The sequence below is a fragment of the Nerophis lumbriciformis genome, linkage group LG02 (genome assembly GCF_033978685.3).
Source record: "Nerophis lumbriciformis linkage group LG02, RoL_Nlum_v2.1, whole genome shotgun sequence".
NCBI classification, from domain to species: domain Eukaryota; kingdom Metazoa; phylum Chordata; class Actinopteri; order Syngnathiformes; family Syngnathidae; genus Nerophis; species Nerophis lumbriciformis.
In genome coordinates, this window is record NC_084549.2 from 31,178,571 (window position 1) to 31,198,649 (window position 20,079).

Consider the following 20,079-nt stretch of genomic DNA (forward strand, 5'->3'; position numbering starts at 1 on the left):
TTACATCAATTTTAAGCGTTGCTGTACTTTTAAAATATAAATGTTCTTGAAAAGTTGATAGTAAAGTATGTTCGAAAAAAATGGTACTTCCTCAACACGTGCATTTTATGTGAATGAATGACCACATCGTGGAGGACTTGAATGTATGAGCCTGGGGGGAGTTCCTGAAGGCAGCATGACTCGACGTCACAGCACAGTGTTGTCTTGATCATTCCAGACTTGCATTTGTGACATTCCTATCACTCAACAACATCATATTTTTTTCAAAAGGGTTCCCTTCTACTGTGATATTTTGGGCCACATGAGTTTATTCACTTAATATCCCCGTGGACACATGCTCCAATCACATGTCGCATATTACATCACCTATATTTTAAGTAATACACTGGCCTCTGCAGTGAATGACAACATGTGCAATGTCTGCATATGACATTGCTTTTAAGAAGTGTGGATGACCACTGTCCTCGTTAATACATGATATTGTCTGCTCAATAGTTTTCAAAAGGCGAATACAAGCGCATTTCAATATACGTGCATTTAATACGTTTCCAATGGCGTCTATACTTGAACTTTACTTTGAAATGAGGTTTCAATAATTCACCACCAGGAGCTGAAATGTTTACATTTGTTCTCGGAGTTTGAATGTGATCTTCTTAGAAGTGTTAGTATTCTTCTCCATATCACATTAATTAGAAAAAATGTGTTTTGTATTTTGTCACCGAAGAGAGCACAAACAAAACAACTGTCGATAAAAAAAAAAGCTTCCCTACTTTTCATGAATGACTACATTTCCCACAATGCACCTCTCTACACACTTCCGCTTACGCAAGAAAACGTCGCAAAAGCCCTTGAACAACAAACAAACGAGACGGTCGGACTGCCTGAACAGAAAGACACACATTATTAATTCCCAGTGAAACTGCAATATATTTATTTTCACGTATTTATAGTACAGCTAGTGAATATTCATTTTAGATAAAAGTCGAACGAATTGTTCAGGCGCTCGAGTTAAGCCCTCCCCCCCGTCCTCCAGCCCGTCAAGCTATCGAGGGTGCTAGCTAGTACCAGCGCTAGTATGTGTGATCACACTGAATAATTTCACTTGTTTCTATTACTTAAACTGCTCGAAAAGAAACATTGACTAGTTTTTAGTGTACAGCAACGCCGACGGTATGAAAAAACAAGAAGGTAGGTTCAGAGTTTGACATTCACGGCTGTTTCACGTCCATAATAATTGTTCTAATTTTCATTGATTTAAGTGTTTTCTAGTCCTTATATGTTAACCCTATACACAAATGACGACAAAAGCCCATTATCTCAATAACATCAACATTTTCTGGGATCATGCATCTCCCCAAAGACCAAAGCTGCAATAAATTAATTGGTGACTTCTGTGATACAATGTTTCACAGCACATGGAAACTCTGAGAATCGTTTAAAATACCCTTACTATGTCGCAGCATCATATGTCCCTTTTCTGTTCCATTTACAGTTGAAGGGCGTCCACAGAAAAAGAGTGATGGAGCTCATCTTCAGCAAAGTGCCGATTTGTCGTCGCCTGTCCTTGCCGCCTTCAAAGGTAGCTGCATCCTCTTTATATGGATGACACATTTCACCTGGAACAAGTGCCGTTTTTTTTTTACATGCCTTTCTTTTTTGAAGTCTTCCAGAAGGAGCTTGACACCAAACACGACAAATACGAACGCCTTGTCAAGCTCAGTCGAGACGTCACCATTGAGAGCAAGAGGACAATTTTTCTTTTGCACAGAGTGACAAGGTGTGTACATCGAAAATGTTTTTGTCAGTCGAGCTGAAGTTGGAAAGAAGATAAAGAGTGCGGTCACACATTTTTTTATCTGGTTAAAGGGGAACTGCACTTTTGTGGAGTTCTGCTTATACTTCACAATCCTTATGTTAGACCATAACACATACAGTCGTGGTCAAAAGTTTACATACACTTCTAAAGAACATAATGTCATGGCTGTCTTGAGTTTCCAATAACTTCTACAACTTTTATTTTTTTGTGATAGAGTGATTGGAGCATATACTTGTTGGTCACAGAAAACATTCATGAAGTTTGGTTCTTTTATGAATTTATTATGGGTCTACTGAAAATGTGACCAAATCTGCTGAATGAAGGATGAAGGTCAGAAGGTCAGAAACATTTAGTTGTTTGGCCACAATACCCAGCAATATGTTTGGAGGAGAAAAGGTGATGCCGTCAAGCATGATGGTGGTAGTATTATGCTCTGGGCCCGGTTTGCTGCCAATGGAACTGGTGCTTTACAGAGAGTAAATGGGACAATTAAAAAGGAGGATTACCTCCAAATTCTTCAGGACAACCTAAAATCATCTGCCTGGAGGTTGGGTCTTGGGCGCAGTTGTTTGTTCCAACAGGACAATGACCCCAAACACATGTCAAAAGTGGTAAAGGAATGGCTAAATCAGGCTAGAATTAAGGTTTTAGAATGGCCTTCCCAAAGTCCTGACTTTTAACCCCATTGAGAACATGTGGACATTGCTGAAGAAACAAGTCCATGTCAGAAAACCAACAAATTGAGCTGAACTGCACCAATTTTGTCAAGAGGAGTGGTGAAAAATTCAACCAGAAGCTTGTGGATGGCTACTAAAAGCGCCTTATTGCAGTGAAACTTGCCAAGGGACATGTAACCAAATATTAACATTGCTGTATGTATACTTTTGACCTAGCAGATTTGGTCACATTTTCAGTAGACCCATAATAAATTCAAAAAGAACCAAACTTCATGAATGTTTTTTGTGACCAACAAGTATGTGCTCCAATCACTCTATCATAAAAAATAAAGAGTTGTAGAAATGATTGGAAACTCAAAACAGCCATGACATTATCTCCTTCACAAGTTTATGTAAACTTTTGACCACGACTGTTTTTATTTTTGATGCACTCTAAGTCCGCTTATAATAGAGCCTATAGAGCGCTTAAAAAACATCCAAACACTTCCTTCAACGTTTAATCTATGTATATGTAATGTAGTAACAGGCACATTCATAACAACATGTAATATTTATGTATTTTGCTCATACGGCGTTGCATTGATTTCACATATGCATCACAACGTTCACTTTTTCATTCAACAACCTTGATAGTTGTTGAACTCCAATGAAAAAAAGCAGCCACACGTCTCACCAGCACTGTTTACAGTATATTGGGCTCGAAAGGTCACATGATTTCGCAATGCATTGTGGGTGCTGGTTAGCCATTTTTGCTGGATGTAGGTTTTGTTTACAAGGCTGTACTGTGCCCGCTGTAATGTGAGAGAGAGTACAAAACTGGAATAAAATGAATGTAACGAAATAAAAAATCAAGGGACCGCACTGAGACAAACCGTACCTTAATCCCAAGGCTCGCTACCTCGGAAAAATAAGTAAAATTGGTAATTGATCCATAAGAGTAAATCCAATGGAAAAGAGATTTGAGTAAGCTTCCGCCACTGTCGTAGCCAAACTTGTACATCTATCGCAGTGGTTCTTAACCTGGGTTCGATCGAACCCTAGGGATTCGGTGAGTCGGCCTCAGGGGTTCGGCGGAGGTCAAAACACACCCGACTCATCGTGTAAATACAAACTTCTCCCTATCGGCGTATTACGGATACGGCAACAGCTGACTGGTTTGCAGGTGTGTAATTTGTTGTGAGTGTATGCACTGTGTTGGTTTTGTTGTTTGAACAAGGTGATGTTCATGCACAGTTCATTTTATGCACTAGTAAAAAAAGCATGGTAACACTTTAGTATGGGGAACATATTCACCATTAATTAGTTGCTTATTAACATGCAAATTAGTAACATATTGGCTCTTAACTAGTCATTATTAAGTACTTATTAATGCCTTATTCGGCATGGCCTTATTATAACCCTAACCCTCTAACCCTGACCCTAACCCTAACCAAATAACTCTAAATTAAGTCTTTATTACTTAGAATATGTTCCCCTAGTGTCCAAATAACTCTAAATTAAGTCTTTGTTACTTAGAATATGTTTCCCATACTAAAGTGTTACCAAAAACATAACTTTGTCTTGAATTTGAAAAAAAAAAACATTTTATTTTTCACTAAAGAAGGGTTCGGTGAATGCGCTTATGAAACTGGTGGGGTTCGGTACCTCCAACAAGGTTGAGAACCACTGATCTATCGTCAACGTCAATTATAACTTTTAGATATTTTCATTACTTTGCCACTTCTCCGAAAATTATACTCATTCATATTTTACCCAAGACTAAAAGTAAACAGACAACATGCTTACTTCCAAAATACTGTACGTTGTTTGTCACCCGCAGCTCGCTGCTTGGCTAAAGCTAACAGCCTACTAAAAGCTACGTGGGTAACTGAATAAAACATGCTATGATTCTAACGTACCAGTCTTAAAATGCTGTGAACACACCAACATGTACCAGGTGATTGCGCCAAAAGTCATGTTTGATCATCTCAACGCTGTTTTCCAGGCTTTTCGCTGTCTCTTTATTAGATTCATAACCCGACTCCCTTTGGCTTTGCTTTCACGCTGGAAATGACAAAAATCTCACCAAATCCTTTTTTTCCTGAAGCGATCGTGACTACGATAGTGGCAGTTAATGATGGTGCATGTTTGTGCCATGTTTTGAACTTGTTAAAGAAAAAAACAAAACTTAAGCAGTCTAGTATTCAGCCATGTAAATAAGCGATTCAGAGTCCAGCAAGACCCACAATGCAATGCGTTCCCACATCACACAAGCCCTATATTGTGCAAAGCTCTTAATGTGCATTTTCAATCCCACTTCCATATTCCGTGCATGATTAGTCGCAATACCAATGCCATGTTTTGTCTTCTAAGCTATAAGTCAGTGACAGTTTTTTGTAAAACCTCAGCTATGTTTTTACCCCAGTGTGAGAATTGGAAAGTGGGCTAGGCTTCTGCTCTGTGATTAGAGACATATTTTGTCTTACACGAGAAGCATCATTATATTTAAATTTGAACAGATCTCATCCCACCACCCATAGCAACACTCAACGGAAAGCTGATTGAAAATCATGAATCATCAGTCATCAGTCTGAAACACAGGAACCTTTCTGACATCTTTGTATGATATATATTGTCTGTGTTACTTCTAGAGATGAGTACACACATAAAGAACATCGGGCTGTTTTTGTCTCGATTTTCCCCCTTCCGACCAAAGACGGCAAACGCCCAATTAAAAAATTGGCCTGTGGTCTGAGATTTGTTGAGAGTGAATTGTCCCGATAATTGTCTCCCAACGGACTGACAATGGTAAAGTTTTAAACATATTTACGACCGAAACTCTTCATGTCTGTGGGGACAGTAACGCCTCCCGAGTCATTGCTGTGTGAATACAAAACCTAACCAATTTGAAGCTAATAAAAGCTACTTCACTATATAAAGCGCTTTGAGTCACTAGAGAAAAGCGCTATATAGATATAATTCACTTCACTACTTTATTGAGAACATAATCCCCTCTAACTCGCAGGGTAAATGATAAAGTCTGTGTCCACGCAATCTCCATGACTTTTTCTACAGTCTTTTCTTTTTTAGTTTGAGATTTTCTTTCATAAATAATCCCTAAACCACCATCTTTCCCTCTTCTCTTATGTCTCTTCTATTATGATCGGCATTGATTCAATTTAATATCTGTCTTGATATCGATACTATTGATATTTAGATCAAGTTGCCTACCCCTATAAATCACTTTGGTTCACGCAAGATTTCGGTGTTAGGACAGAGTCAGTATGTGTGTGCTGTTTTCTGTTTATATTTATCGTAGCATACCACACACAAAGATCAAATCTGTTTAGTCCTGGGCGATACATACATTTTATCAATAAATTCAAGTTTTTGTAAAAGACGATTAAAAAAAATGAAAAATCTAATTTTTTTCTCCCTTTGCTCGGGCATCCTTTTTTCCCCCAGGAGCTTCCGTAGCTCCCGCCCTAATCCTTATTTTCTTAGCGTCGATTCACCCACTTAGCAAAACATGGCTAACGCAAACGAGAGCGAGACGTTTGTTCCAAAGAAAAGAAAAGTGTATATTATATTTGCAGCAACAGGTGTGGAACAAATGACAGCACGCTGCAAAGTGTGTTTAAAAAGGCAGCAGCACAACAAACTTACATTATTCCTGCATCTAAAACACACCCCTCCAGTCGAGTGCAAAAAATGCAGCTCTTTATGAGGCGAACAAGACCGCAATAACAAACAAACTCCCATTAAAAGACAGTTTACTGTGGTGGAATCATTTACACAAGGTACTATGTATGATGAGAATGGAACACAACACCCAAAGCGATCACTAAATCAGTCGCTCTGTACATCACCAAGATGTGATGCACGTACAATGAAAAGGTCTGCATTTATCCACTTACTAAAACTATAGAGTCATCTTGCTTGCTTTGCTTTCTGGCTCCTCTTCTGTTAGAAGATAGGGGTCCTTCGTCCCTAAATGAGATGAGGTGATGGACTCCTGCGCGTGATTTAAAAAAAAAATGTGTCTGAAGTTGCGCTTCGTCAAAAACACACAGCACTTGGCAGATTAAGAAGTGGACTCCGTGGCATGGAGAACCAAGACAAACGGCACTTCTATAGTCTGTTGCAGCCTTCATCCACCCTCACAATTGCCTGTTCAGCCGTTGAGGTCTTGTTTTCTGTTAGGGTTGTCAGGGCCGAAAACTGCTAAATGACAGATTCTTTTTGCCTTTTATGTGTGGGCTCTGTTAAAGGTAAAACATTTCTTAAGATTTAGAAAATGATGTAGCTGTTGAAATGTAGGCTGGTAAAAAAATAATCTGCCATAGAAAGGAATTTTATGCATTTACAGTCCCGTATTTTTCGGACTATAAGTCGCTCCGGAGTATAAGTCGCACCGGCCGAAAATGCATATCGTATTTTTCGGACTATAAGTCACTCCGGAGTATAAGTCGCACCGGCCGAAAATGCCTAATTAAGAAGGAAAAAAAACATATATAAGTCGCACTGGAGTGTAAGTCGCATTTTTTGGGGAAATTTATTTGATAAAACCCAACACTAAGAATAGACATTTGAAAGGCAATTTACAATAAATAAAGAATAGTGAACAACAGGCTGAATAAGTGTACGTTCAATGACGTATAAATAACCAACTGAGAACGTGCCTGGTATGTTAACGTTACATATTATAGTAAGAGTCATTCAAATAACTATAACATATAGAACATGCTATACGTTTACCAAACAATCTGTCACTCCTAATCGCTAAATCCGATGAAATCTTATACGTCTAGTCTCTTACGTGAATGAGCTAAATAATATTATTTGATATTTTACGGTAATGTGTTAATAATTTCACACATAAGTCGCTCCTGAGTATAAGTCGCACCCCCGGGCAAACTATGAAAAAAACTGTGACTTATAGTCCGAAAAATACGGTATGTGACCAGATGACGTCATGTTGTTTTGGGTGTGTGAGAATGGACAATATACACTACACACAAACAGTCCAATTGAGGTGCGATTTTGTGCATGTGAATAATTATAGGCATTACTTTGGCCGCTGGCAAACATGCAACGCAAACCAAACCACGCTTAAATGACCACCAACTATACTTTTTTCATTTTTAGTCTGGACTGAAGTAATGGACTACAAGTGTGAACTCGGGATGCACGATAATGGAAATTTGTTATTTGTTCTTTGTGTGTATCCGTTCTTATTGTGGTCTTTTTTTTTTGGATTAAAAGTGTTCCAGATGTCGAGGTGGTTTTGAATGAGGCAGATGGGAAACTGGATGGCGTGAGACAGAAAATTGGTCAAATTGCTGAAGAGCTGAAAGGAGAGGATATCTTTCAGTTTCACAGAGCATTCACTGCAGGTAAGTTTGACTTTAACACTGCAGGCCTTGTTCACAAACATTATTCTATATCAGGGAATATTTGTGCATGAGAGAAATCATGGAAATGATTAATTTAAGAGACAAATTAATTGATGTGTGCAGATTAAAGTTCAACATTTTTAAAAGCAGGGTTTCTGCGGGTCATCAAAAAGCATAAAAAGTAATTAAATGGATTTTGCAAAAATTAAGACCTTAAATAGCATTAAAAGCATTAAATTCAATGTCCAGAGGCATTAAAATTAATACAATTGTAGGCCTGGGCTGATAGTCAGTAAGTCAATAAATCGAACGATGAATAAAAATGAACTTAATAACTTTGGGCGACTTTTTTTTGGCCCTGGCTTTCAAACTGGATACAAAAGGTCTCAGTCTGTGCATCACTAGCAGCACCTTAACACATTTATTTGACAGTTGAATTACTTGAACAGAGTGGGCCTCTTTTCAGTCACCAACAATTTCTGTTTCGGTACGAGCAGGTGGGATCTACTTACAATCCTTTTCCACATGTTTTCCTGTGTAAGCAACCACAACTCGTGTTGACTATCTAGAGAGAGAGAGCTTCCTGTGTGTCGTAGTGGTTGTATTAAACAATGGCATCTGAAACGACACTCGCTTTAATGTTGGTGTTGGAACGAATCATTTCGACACAACGAAACCGCAGGAGTAGACGTTTGCAAAGATGGGCTGTGCGAACCCCGGAAATGATGTCGTATCAACGTGACCAATCACAGCTCTTTTCTTCTAACTTTATTTCAATAACAATATGATACATACAATTTAAAACATCCGATCCATACAAGTAGGCCTGGGCCAATATTTGAAATGTTAATTAACCGACGATAAATGAAAATTAAGTCGGTAAATTTTCCAGCGTCGATAAATCACCATGTGCATGCTTCAAGAGGATTCACGCTTTTCAACCGTTTCAGCAGCTGCACGCGTTTGTGACCTAGCGGAATGAAAAGAAGGGGGAGGATTTTTTTTTATCCATTATCAAGTGTTTTGACTCTTTGTGAAGCGAGGCGGAGCCGCGGCTCTTAGGTTCATATCAAAGTTTTTGTTTTTTTAATTAACGTCCGTGTTTGGCAAGCGAGACGGTCTGCAAGAACGGTCATTCTTTTGCTTTGGTTTCTGCTGCTGCGGGCATTTGTACTACAAATAAATGGTAGTAATGATAACCGATTTAAAACTCTCGATGGTTAGTATTACCGTATTGAATTGAAATGATCACAGAACCGTCATTCATAACTGCACTTTGATATGGGCGGACTGACTTGCGCTAGTTTTCCAGCTAGCTTAAATGCTAACATGTAAACAACAGACATTAACATCTTTCCCCATGACAAAACGTCATTCCCCGATCTAAACTTGTACAAACTTACATTAGTGTTTAAACAACTAAGCGACAACTCAACCGTGTGAAGTTAAGAAACAGACGGACACATACGAACTCTGTTCAACAGGAATTGAACTCAAGTGACGTCACATAAACCGGACGTGAAACAACTGATCACCCTTTATAAATTACAAAAGAAGATTAACATATTTAAACACAAATAAAATTAATATGGCTCTTATGAAGCCAGAACAATATTTAATGTTTCTTCTGCCAAGAAAGTATATTGTCTGTTTGTTATTTTTTTTAAATACATCTTGGTTGAAAGATTTTAGTGTGTATGAGTACTTTTTGAGCACATTCAACAATACCATGATAATGATAACGTGATCATTTTGGTCAACTTTACTTTATTTAGCCATTTTGTTTATTGTTTTGGTCGTGTGTATTTGTATTTGTGTATTTGTATTTCCTAACAGAGACAGAACCTATTTTATGGATTTTGGTTGTGATTTTTTTTTTTTCAAGTTAAAAGTTTTGCTTACAGGCAGAGTATATTATATTTTTATTATTTGTTTGTTTTATTAGGGCCCGCAATGGCCCATTGCAAAAGGACTCCCGAAGGGAGTCCTTATGCAATGGGACATAAGGACCTATTGTATTTGTAAGGTTTTATTATTCTTTCTTTCTTTCTTTCTTCTTCCGCCGCCTCTTTGAGCACTAATTTGACCCACTTAACATGCTTCAAAACTCACCATATTTGACCCACACATCAGGACCTGCGAAAATTGCCTTTTAATAAAAAAACCAAACCCCAAAACTCAAAATTGCGCTCTAGCGCCCCCTAGGAAGAAGAAAACACTACGCTGCCTGTAACTCCCACTAGGAAGGTCGGAGAGACATAAAACAAAAACCTTTATGTAGGTCTGACTTAGATCTACATTTCACAATTGTATATCCTCGGGCTAAAATCAACAGGAAGTTGGCAATTCCCCCTTCAAGACAAAAAAGTACTAAAAACAGTCACTTTTGCCTCTTTGAGCTGCAATTTGACCCCCTTAACATGCTTCAAAACTCACCAAACTGAACACACACATCAGGACTGGCAGAAATTGCTATCTAATAAAAAAACCTAACCCCAAATTTAAAAATTGCGCTCTGCAGCAATTTTTGAATAAAACGGAGAAAAAACTGCTCCTCGGAAGAAGAAAAATGACAAAACTGCCTGTAACTCCCACTTGTGATTACAACAACAGAAGCGCTTTTTTTATAACTGCTCCGGTTTTGATTTTATGAGCCTTCAAAGAACCGCTACGCTGATGCTGCTGCGCTCCTGTTTTTGTAAGATGGCTGCTTAAAAGCAGGAAGCACCTACATGCCCACACAATGCAGACAAGGTAGGTACACTAGACAAAAGTCTTGGGACACTTCAGACTAAAAGTAGACAAAAGTATTGGGACACTTATGACTACCACTGGACAAAAGTATTGGGACACTTAGGACTAGCACCTGCTAAATACGCGGGCCCGACCAACGCTGCTTGCAGCTTTAATTTAACTTAGTATTTAAATGTTTACATTTCAATTACAATGTTGAAATATACAAGAAATACAAGGTAATTGCATTTGAAAGGGTATGCTTCCATTAATATAATGTATTGTCATCAGTGGTTAATTTAGTCTCAAAAAATAATGGCAATAATATCGTTTATCTGCAATAATTTGTGTGTCAATATATCTTCGAGCAAAATTTGTTATCGGCCCAGACTTACATACAAGTAAACATGTTTTTAAACATTTTGTCACAATATGTACATAGAAATGATTATTCTCAATAATTTTCATACAGTAATTAAGAAATTGAAATAAAACTTTCACAAGTAAGAAATAAACAAAAGAAAAATGTGCATGGTACAACAAAAGAAAAAAAAAAAAAAAAAAAATAAGCATCATAATAAAGTTTGTTTTTATTTTGTCTTTGATGGAAATTGTCTTTAACATAATGTCTTTTAGAGTGTGGGAAGTTTTCATGACCTTCATGTTTTTCTTAGTCATCATTTGTGAATGCTGATGTGAAGCTTTTGTTTACTTATGTTGGATAATTAAGTGATTTATGTTCCAATTACAGTAGTAAAAACATACTACAGTAATTACACATGTGTTTATTGCGTTTCAAAAAGTTACTTGCACTGTTATTATCAATTATTATATAGTATGACTACATTAGTCTTTAATTTGGTCACAAAATAATGCTGGTATTTATCGGCAACAATTTTTGGGACAATTTATTGTCCAGCAAAATTTGTTATTTGCTCTGGTGCAATCCGCCTGGTTAAGCCCCTGCTTCTGGTGAGCTTGGGACTCAAACCTGGGGTCTTTGAATGAGGGTGCAGCGTGCTAGCGACTGAGCTAAAAGCCTGAGCTTTCTAACCGATATCCAGCACTGCTCTTAAAGTTGTCAGCAAATGAGGTCTACCAACGTTCACATGGCCAAGTGACATAGCCACACTGGCTGGCCTCCAGTACACAGGCCTATGCAATTGATGGTAAAAAAAAAAATCGTTATTCACAATTATTTTGATTGTATAAATGTTTAATCATTTTGATTTGAAGTACAGCGGGATGATTGACAGGCAGAACCTCTTAATTCGCTAACTACGGCTAATGAACACCGAGCACTGCATGCTTGGAATGGTACATCCTGTGAACAATTTCAATTAATCAATCAATTTTGTCTATACAGACAATTGTAAGTAGGGCTGGGCAATATGGCCTTTTATTAATATCTCGATATTTTTAGGCCATGTTACGATACACAATATATATCTCGATATTTTGCCTTAGCCTTGAATTAACACTTGATGCATATAATCACACCAGTATGATGATTCTATGTGTCTACATTAAAACATTGTTGTTCATACTGCCTTAATATATGCTAATTTTAAACCTTCATGCAGAGAGGGAAACCACAACTAAGTCAATTTACCAAAACTGTATTAATTAAACAGTTATTAAGCAGTGGCACAAAAATTCATGTAATTTCCAAAACAACGTGCAAGATTGTCAGAGACATTTTAAAACAAGCTATTAGTGCACTTTTCTGCATGATATCACTAAGATGACTTATCAAAACAACACTAAATTAAAGTGCACGTTTGGTACAGAACACTACTACAATAGTTTAAAACAAAGTGCACTTTTGTGCATGATGTCACACAAGATATGTCAATAACTCTCAAATAAAAATGAGCTGCATAATAGGAAATCAAATAGTGTATGTCCTTCGCTATGTGGTAGGTTACTGCGGACGTTATCTCCTTCTGTTGTTAACTATTTTTTTTCATACGGTGTTGATGTGGAAATGGTTGCTTGGGCATTTTGTGGGTGTGGCACCGAACGGAGATGTTGACATGCAGAGTTTCAAGCACTCTTCATTCTCTAGCGGGTGACTTTTCAAATGATGCTACACATTAGCAGTGCTGCTACTTTTTGTAGCAACGCTTTTGCCGCATACTTGTTCACCATCTACCCGCTTGAAGCCAAACCACCGCCAGACGATGGACTCCCTGCTGTTTTTCTTGGGAATTAATTATTCCTTCATTTGTTACCAGATTCGCACCTTCTTTCTCTTGTATTACCACTCGCACCACAGCTAACGTTACTATGCCGCTACCTGTCTGCTCCGCGAGGGTGTATGACGTTGCACGCGTGACAGTATGTGACGTATGTAAGAAGTTGTGCTTGTTTTATGTCTCTGTGAGAAGGAGAGACAAGAAAGAGTGAGAAGAGCCTGTAGTGTAATGCCTGCAGCTAAAAGCAACTGCGTGAGAATGTATACTCGAATATCACGATATAGTCATTTTCTATATCGCACAGAGACAAACACGGGATATATCAAGTATATTCGATATATCGCCCAGCCCTAATTGTAAGCCATTGAATATATATAAGAACTGTCTGCAGCCGGACATGGGCATTACATTTGTTTAAATGACATTTAAAAGCATCAAATAGAATCGAATCGTGAGATGCCCAGAGATTCCCACGTCTACTAAACAGTGTAGGATAAATCTATTTGGAAACACTGCAGGCAATATTTGCATTATTGATATTACAGTCTAAATACTCTACTATTATCTCATGTTATTTGAATTTGCTCTCAGTATTGTCATAACTAGCATATACAGTACTGTACAGTCCTGTGTGTGTGTGTGTGTATATATATATATATATATATATATATATATATATATATATCTATATATATATATATATATATCTCCTGATGATTGAGGGAACCCCTCATGAAACAGGCCTGTAGAGATGAAGTAGTCTTGTGATTTTTCCCCACACATACATATATATATATCTATATATATATCTATATATATAGATATGTGTGTGTGTGTGTATATATATATATATATATATATATATATATGTATATGTATGAAGTATCCATGCAAACATGGAGAGTCATGTTCTTAAGTACATCTGCCACTGTATCTGTAAAGTTTACCTTTGAGCTAAATGCTGTTACCACCATGCCAACATGATGATTAGCAAAAAATAAATAAATGTAAAGCAAGGCCAAATTATTGGACACATATACAGCACATTCTATGTATATTTTATATCAACTGAATGACATTCACATACTTAACAGGAGTTTTGCAGGTGGCGTAGCCTGTTTGTGTGCCTATTGATTCATTACTGAACTAAAATCAAGCTCTCTCAAAAGAACATGACATCTCTTTAATTACACTTCAAGACTATGACCCCAGTATCCATACTTTGCTCTAATTGGATGGTGTTGACTGATTGTGAGAGCGTGACATTGGTTTCAGGATTGCATTTAAAACAGGAACACCCTCTGATAAAATTGTTTTTCCACTTGCATCACTATCAGTTCTTGTTTAGCGCAGCCAAAATGTCTGCAGAATTTGGAGGCAAACTGTTTCTGGGAGCTATGGTGAGCTGTTATCTAGCTCATGGGGGGAAGTCATTTTTAGATTGTAGTCACTCTGGAATCAATGCTGCATCCTCTGCGACGTGACCAGTGGCAGTTCCCACCAATTAGACCTGTTTTTCCTCTCCGTTTAAAAAAAAAAAATCTTTATTAGAGCTCCCGACACATGATTTGCAGCTAATCTGGTCATGGACTCCACTTGTCTCATAGAAGAGCCATTAAATATATTGAGGGCAAAATCTGAATATAATTGCTGCTGATAACAGGTCAGTGCTGCACTATGATAAGCACGTTTTAGACCAAGACAGTGCATACACAAGTAGTGGGGATTTTCCAAACTGAGCCACTCTGCCAGTCAAACATATACTGTATGCAGAGTGTTATGCAATACATTGTGTCTAAAAGCCCCGACTGAGTCTTTATCTCAGTTTACGTGTCTGAGTTATCAGAGGTAATGCTGCAGTTTAATCAGAATAAATATTAGGAGTAGTTTCCTGGCAGAAATAAAATACACCTGTCAGCTATATAACCGTCTCTTGTCACATCCTGTCCACATCAGATTATGTCTAACTCTCCAAAACAGTGTCACAGCTACGGGCAGTTAAGTTATTTTTAGTGGTTTTGATACAGCAAGCTTATTAGTAATACAACAATAAAGGCAGTCCTCGGGTTACAAACAAGTTCCATTCCTACAAGTTGAATTTAAGTGGAAGATGGAACTCAGGACTAGGAGAGGAACCTTCAAAGAAAACACAATCAGTTCTGGGATGCTGATTAACTTTTTTTAAAACAATTTTCCCATAAAAAATAATGTGTATTTAAACCTTAACAATCTCTTGAATTAATTTCAAGTTCACACTGCCACCATCATAAAATATGTATTTACTGGAGTGTTAAATAGGAATGTTTTAGGTAGGGGTGTTCTAAACAACTTCTTTACTTCTGATACGATATCGATAATGGAGCCTTGATTATTGGCCAATACCGATATTGATGAAATATAATATCAGCACAAAGAATACATACATTTATTATTTTATAGTCTGGAATGTTAGAAAATTGTTTGATCAAGTAAAATTACTCAGAGAACAATGTTACATTTGAAAAACACTAACCTATTTATTATTAACTGTCTGCAATGGACATATGTTGTCTTTAAGTTGAAGTAAATAAATGATAAATGATAAATGGGTTGTACTTGTATAGCGCTTTTCTACCTTCAAGGTACTCAAAGCGCTTTGACACTACTTCCACATTTACCCATTCACACACACATTCACACACCGATGGAGGGAGCTGCCATGCAAAGCGCTAACCAGCACCCATCAGGAGCAAGGGTGAAGTGTCTTGCTCAGGACACAACGGACATGACGAGGTTGGTACTAGGTGGGGATTGAACCAGGGACCCTCGGGTCGCGCACGGCCACTCTTACACTGCGCCACGCCGCCCAAAGTAGAGTGGTAATCGTTTTTACCGACACCTAGTGGCCACAGTAAGTCATTACGTTTAGCTCATGATGCAGTAAGTTGAATGATGCAGACACGTTTGTTGCTGAATAGTTTCATATATGCCTCTCTGCCTTGGAGACTTTGAATGTGTAAATAATATGAAACTATAATTATTTGATACTTGTTTATGATTACAAATGTGGTGTTTTAGACTGCAACATTGTTCGATTACTCTATATGCTTAGCTCGTGTGCTTAGCTGCTTGCTCCTAGTAGCTATAGCCTCCCATGTTTACCTTTTATAAATGGCTTCACTAAAAAAAGACCAACCTTGTATGCTTATTAGAGGTAGAGGACATTTAGATGTTAACTGGCTGTCCTGCTTTGCACAAGTACTGCTTCTATTGAAGCGTTGATATCGTAGATTTTAGATGTAAACCGATATAGTTCGATTTTCTATACCGGATTGGGACATCCCTAGTTTTAGGTGACGTTTTAACATCAAAGTCTCAAAGAGAAATTAACCACTATATAACGACCCCGAACAGGACAAGCGGTAGAAGATGGATGGATAGATGTATGGATGGATGGATAATGAAACTAAAATAAAGTAATCCTATTCAACTTTTGACATGCCGGACAGATGTGTAACAGCAAAAGGCATACAGGTTTTTAATGTGCTATTACTTTTATGCTATTTAAACACACTCTGTGAGGACAATAATTTTACAATTGTATTAATGTTTTCATACATTTTAGCGCTCTGTCATTTGTGTTGATCTATCTTACAGATGTTTTGTATACCTTACCTCCCTGTACAAAACATTGGTATTTGTTACAAACGATTGGATTGTTTGCATTTACATTCAGATCGGATCAGTAAAAGTCATTTTTGAAGTTGATTAATAGTATTGCTCATATTGTAGTAAGCAGCCAAAACATATCCTGTAGCATAACGAGTTAAATTTCCGTCTCTATGGTTGTTGTTACACTTTTCTATTTTGCCATTACTCACTCTGTTGGGTGGCATCACAAAGAAATATAAAAAAGCAAAGCAAAATCAAAACACTTTAGTGGAGTTAATCCTTCAGATGCTCACAACACTGTTTTGTTTATTTTTTCTACATTTGAAGATTTATTTTAACTGCAAAAGTGTTGTTTTTATGTATTTAAACGCTACATAAGTATTACAATATATCTTATTCACAGTTCAATAGTGCAATTTAGAATGGACAATTTAAAAAAACATTTTTTTTAAAATTTATTTTACAAACGTGATCATTACATTACAGTATTATTTGTTTTGTTAATATCAGAGTCAATTTTGTAAAAAGGGAATCCCTGGAAGCGTAGAGCTTATAGATAGGGACCCACACCTAATATTTACATCGAAATATAATATACAAAGTACAGTACACAATTACAAAAAACAATAATTAAAGCTGCAAGCAGCTTTGAACAGTTCCTCGCCCACCTTGCGCCGTGGGGTTCATGCGAGTCCGCCGGCGCGCATGACGCTTGCGGTCAAGTCCCACCCGACAACCCGACCGGCCATCAAAACTTTCTGGAAGATCAGAGCATGTGTAAGGAAGTTATGAGAGTTATAATTCTTCACCTCTAGTAGTAATGCATTTGCGTCCCACCAAACACCCTGACCCACCATCAGAAAATTTGGTAAGATTGGAGCATGTGGAAGGATGTTGTGTGAGTTATAATCTTCACCACAATGGGACAATAAATGCCATTGCAGTATTCATGCTGTTAGGTCCCACCGAACACCCCGGCCCACCATAAAAAAGTTTAAGATTTGAGCAGGTGGACTGAAGTTATGAGAGTTGTCATTTTTCACCTGTAGAGATCGATAAAGGTGCCGTAGTAGTTGTGTCCTACTAAACAGCCTGACCCACCATAAACATTTTTGGGAAGATTGGAGCATGTGGACTGAAGTTATGAGAGTTATAATTTTTCATCACGACGGACCAATAAAGGTGCCATAGTAGTTGTGCGTAAGTGTCCCACACAACTCCCCGACCCACCATAAAAACATTTGGGAAGATTGGAGCATGTGGACAGACTTTATGGCCGTTTTAATTTCTTACAATAAGGGGCAACAAAGGCACTGTAGTAGTCATGCTGTTAGGTCCCACCCGACACCTGGACCCACCATAAAACATTTCGGGAAGATTGGACAATGTGGACGAAAGTTATAAGAGTGATACTTTTCACCACTAGGGGGCGATAAAGGCGTTGCAGTATTTATGCTGTTAGGTCCCACCCAACATCCTGACCCACCGTAAAAAAATTCGGAAAGATTGGAGCATGTGGACAGAAGTTGTGTGAGTTATAATTTTTCACAACTTGGGGGGGGCGATAAAGGTGTCGTAGTAGTTATGCTGTAGCCTCCCACACAACAGCCTGACCTACCATAAACATTTTAGGGAAGTTTGGAGCATGTGGATGGACGTTATGAGTGTTATAATTTCTTACCACAATGGGGCAAAAAAGGCCCTGCAGTAGTCAAACTGTTAGGTCCCGCGCAACACCTCGACCCACCATAGAAAATGTGGGAAGATTGGAGAATGTGGACAGAAGTTATTAGAGTTATACTTTTTCACCACTAAGGTGTGATAAAGGCTCCGCAGTAGTTACTGTATGCAGATGCATCCCACACAACACCCCGACCAACCATAAAAAAATTCCGGAAGATTGGAGAATGTTGACAGAAGTTGTGAGAGTTATACGTTTTCACCACCAGGGAGTAAATAAATAAATGCGCCACAGTTGTCATGCAATTTACCCTTCACCACAACGCCATCAAAAAGTTCAGGAAAATCGGAGCATGTCGAAGGAAGTTATGACTGTTATAATTTTCCACCACAAGGGGGCGATTTTGGCACCACTGCAGCAATGCAGTTGCCTTCCACCTATTACCATAAGCCACCATCAGAAATTTCAGGAAGATTGGAGCATATGGAAGGAAGTTACAACAGTTATCATTTTTCACCACAAGGGGGCGCTGGTAGAGTGATGTTGAAATCAAGGCATGATCAGACCCCGACTTTAAAACCTCATGTCAGTTTGGGTGAAGAACCAATCATCTAAAATGAAGTAATGACAGTTTGGTTGGTAATGGTGTGGGACAGAATTCGCCGTCAGGCTCCACCCACTTCGAATAGCTATGAACAAGTTCTGACCCATCGGGCATTTCAGGATACCATCAACATTTGTACAAATTATGACGAAGATCTGAACTTGTGGAGCAGAGTTATTATGTTTCGTGTTTTATGGCCAGCCATTAGATCAAAGTTTGGCGCGATGCCACGCCCATATCCCGTCATAAGAAGAAGTAGACTGCAACAATTTATCATTGACATCATTTTGTATAGGTCTTTGATCACCGAAAGTGCAGAAATGGCAGTTCGAATGGTGATGGCATGGGGCAGACTTTGCTGCCAGGCCCCGCCTACTACAAATAGATTTGAACAGGTACTGACTAGGGATGTCCCGATCCGATATTTGGATCGGATCGGCCGCCGATATTTGCAAAAAAATGCGTATCGGCAAAGCATGGGAAAATGCCGATCCAGATCCAGTTAAAAAAAAAACTCCGGTCCGTGTTTTCCAACGCACCGAATTAAATAATACATTCCACTTTTCTGCTGCTCCGTTTTTTCCGTTCCGCATTTTCCAGCTCACCTTCAACACATCCACACGTCTGTGGATTCTTACACAGTTGCTTTTAGCTGCTAGCATTACACGACAGGCTCTTCTCACTCTTTACTGTCTCTTCTTCTCACAGACAGCAAGCGCACCTTCTTACACACGTCACATACTGTCACGACACACGTCACGTCATACGTCACATACGTATACGCCCTCTCCCAGCAGAGAGGTAGCAGCATGGCTAACGTTAGCTGTGGTGCTAGCGCAGCCGTGCGCGCCTGTGCAATTGCTATGGCGTCACATTAGTGCCAAAAATCCGAGCGCATAAAAGCTGTTATCGCGCGCTGATTCTCCGCTTCGTGCGCGCGCGCGACACCCTTTTGCGCGCGCGTGATGCCTTTTTGCACCGTCTCGGTCTGTGCACTGTCATGTTTCGTTTTGGCACTTTGGGGGCGGGTATGCTTAGACGGCCCCTTCTTTCTGATTGGTCAGGCGAAAAATGCTCAGAGCCAATCAGAAGTATAGCAGGGCGGGTCATCGTCAATATGTATCAAGATTTACGGAGGAAGAAGTGGATAAAAAAATGTCGCGCGCTGATGAAGGTTATTTCATACCACATAAACACAATACAGGGTAATACAAAATGTGACCCAAATAAATAATAAGACAACAAACACCATAATCACATCTTTCAGCCAGAACTGGTCCACCAGCAATAACATCCAACCATAACATTATTTCATAATTTCACTTCTTCTTGAACATTTGTTTT

At 38.5% G+C, this 20,079-nt stretch overlaps 1 protein-coding gene across 1 annotated transcript in view; it reads left to right on the plus strand.

Annotated features, from left to right (window-relative positions):
- Window positions 1-832: 832 nt before the first annotated feature.
- tsnax (translin-associated factor X) overlaps window positions 833-20,079 on the plus strand; it is a 35,861-nt gene continuing 16,614 nt past the window's right edge. The window contains exons 1-4 of the mRNA XM_061960819.1: window positions 833-1,188; window positions 1,493-1,579; window positions 1,663-1,777; window positions 7,738-7,868. Coding sequence (XP_061816803.1) covers window positions 1,173-1,188; window positions 1,493-1,579; window positions 1,663-1,777; window positions 7,738-7,868 — 349 coding nt within the window. The 5' untranslated portion in view covers window positions 833-1,172. The remainder of the gene's footprint in view (window positions 1,189-1,492; window positions 1,580-1,662; window positions 1,778-7,737; window positions 7,869-20,079) is intronic.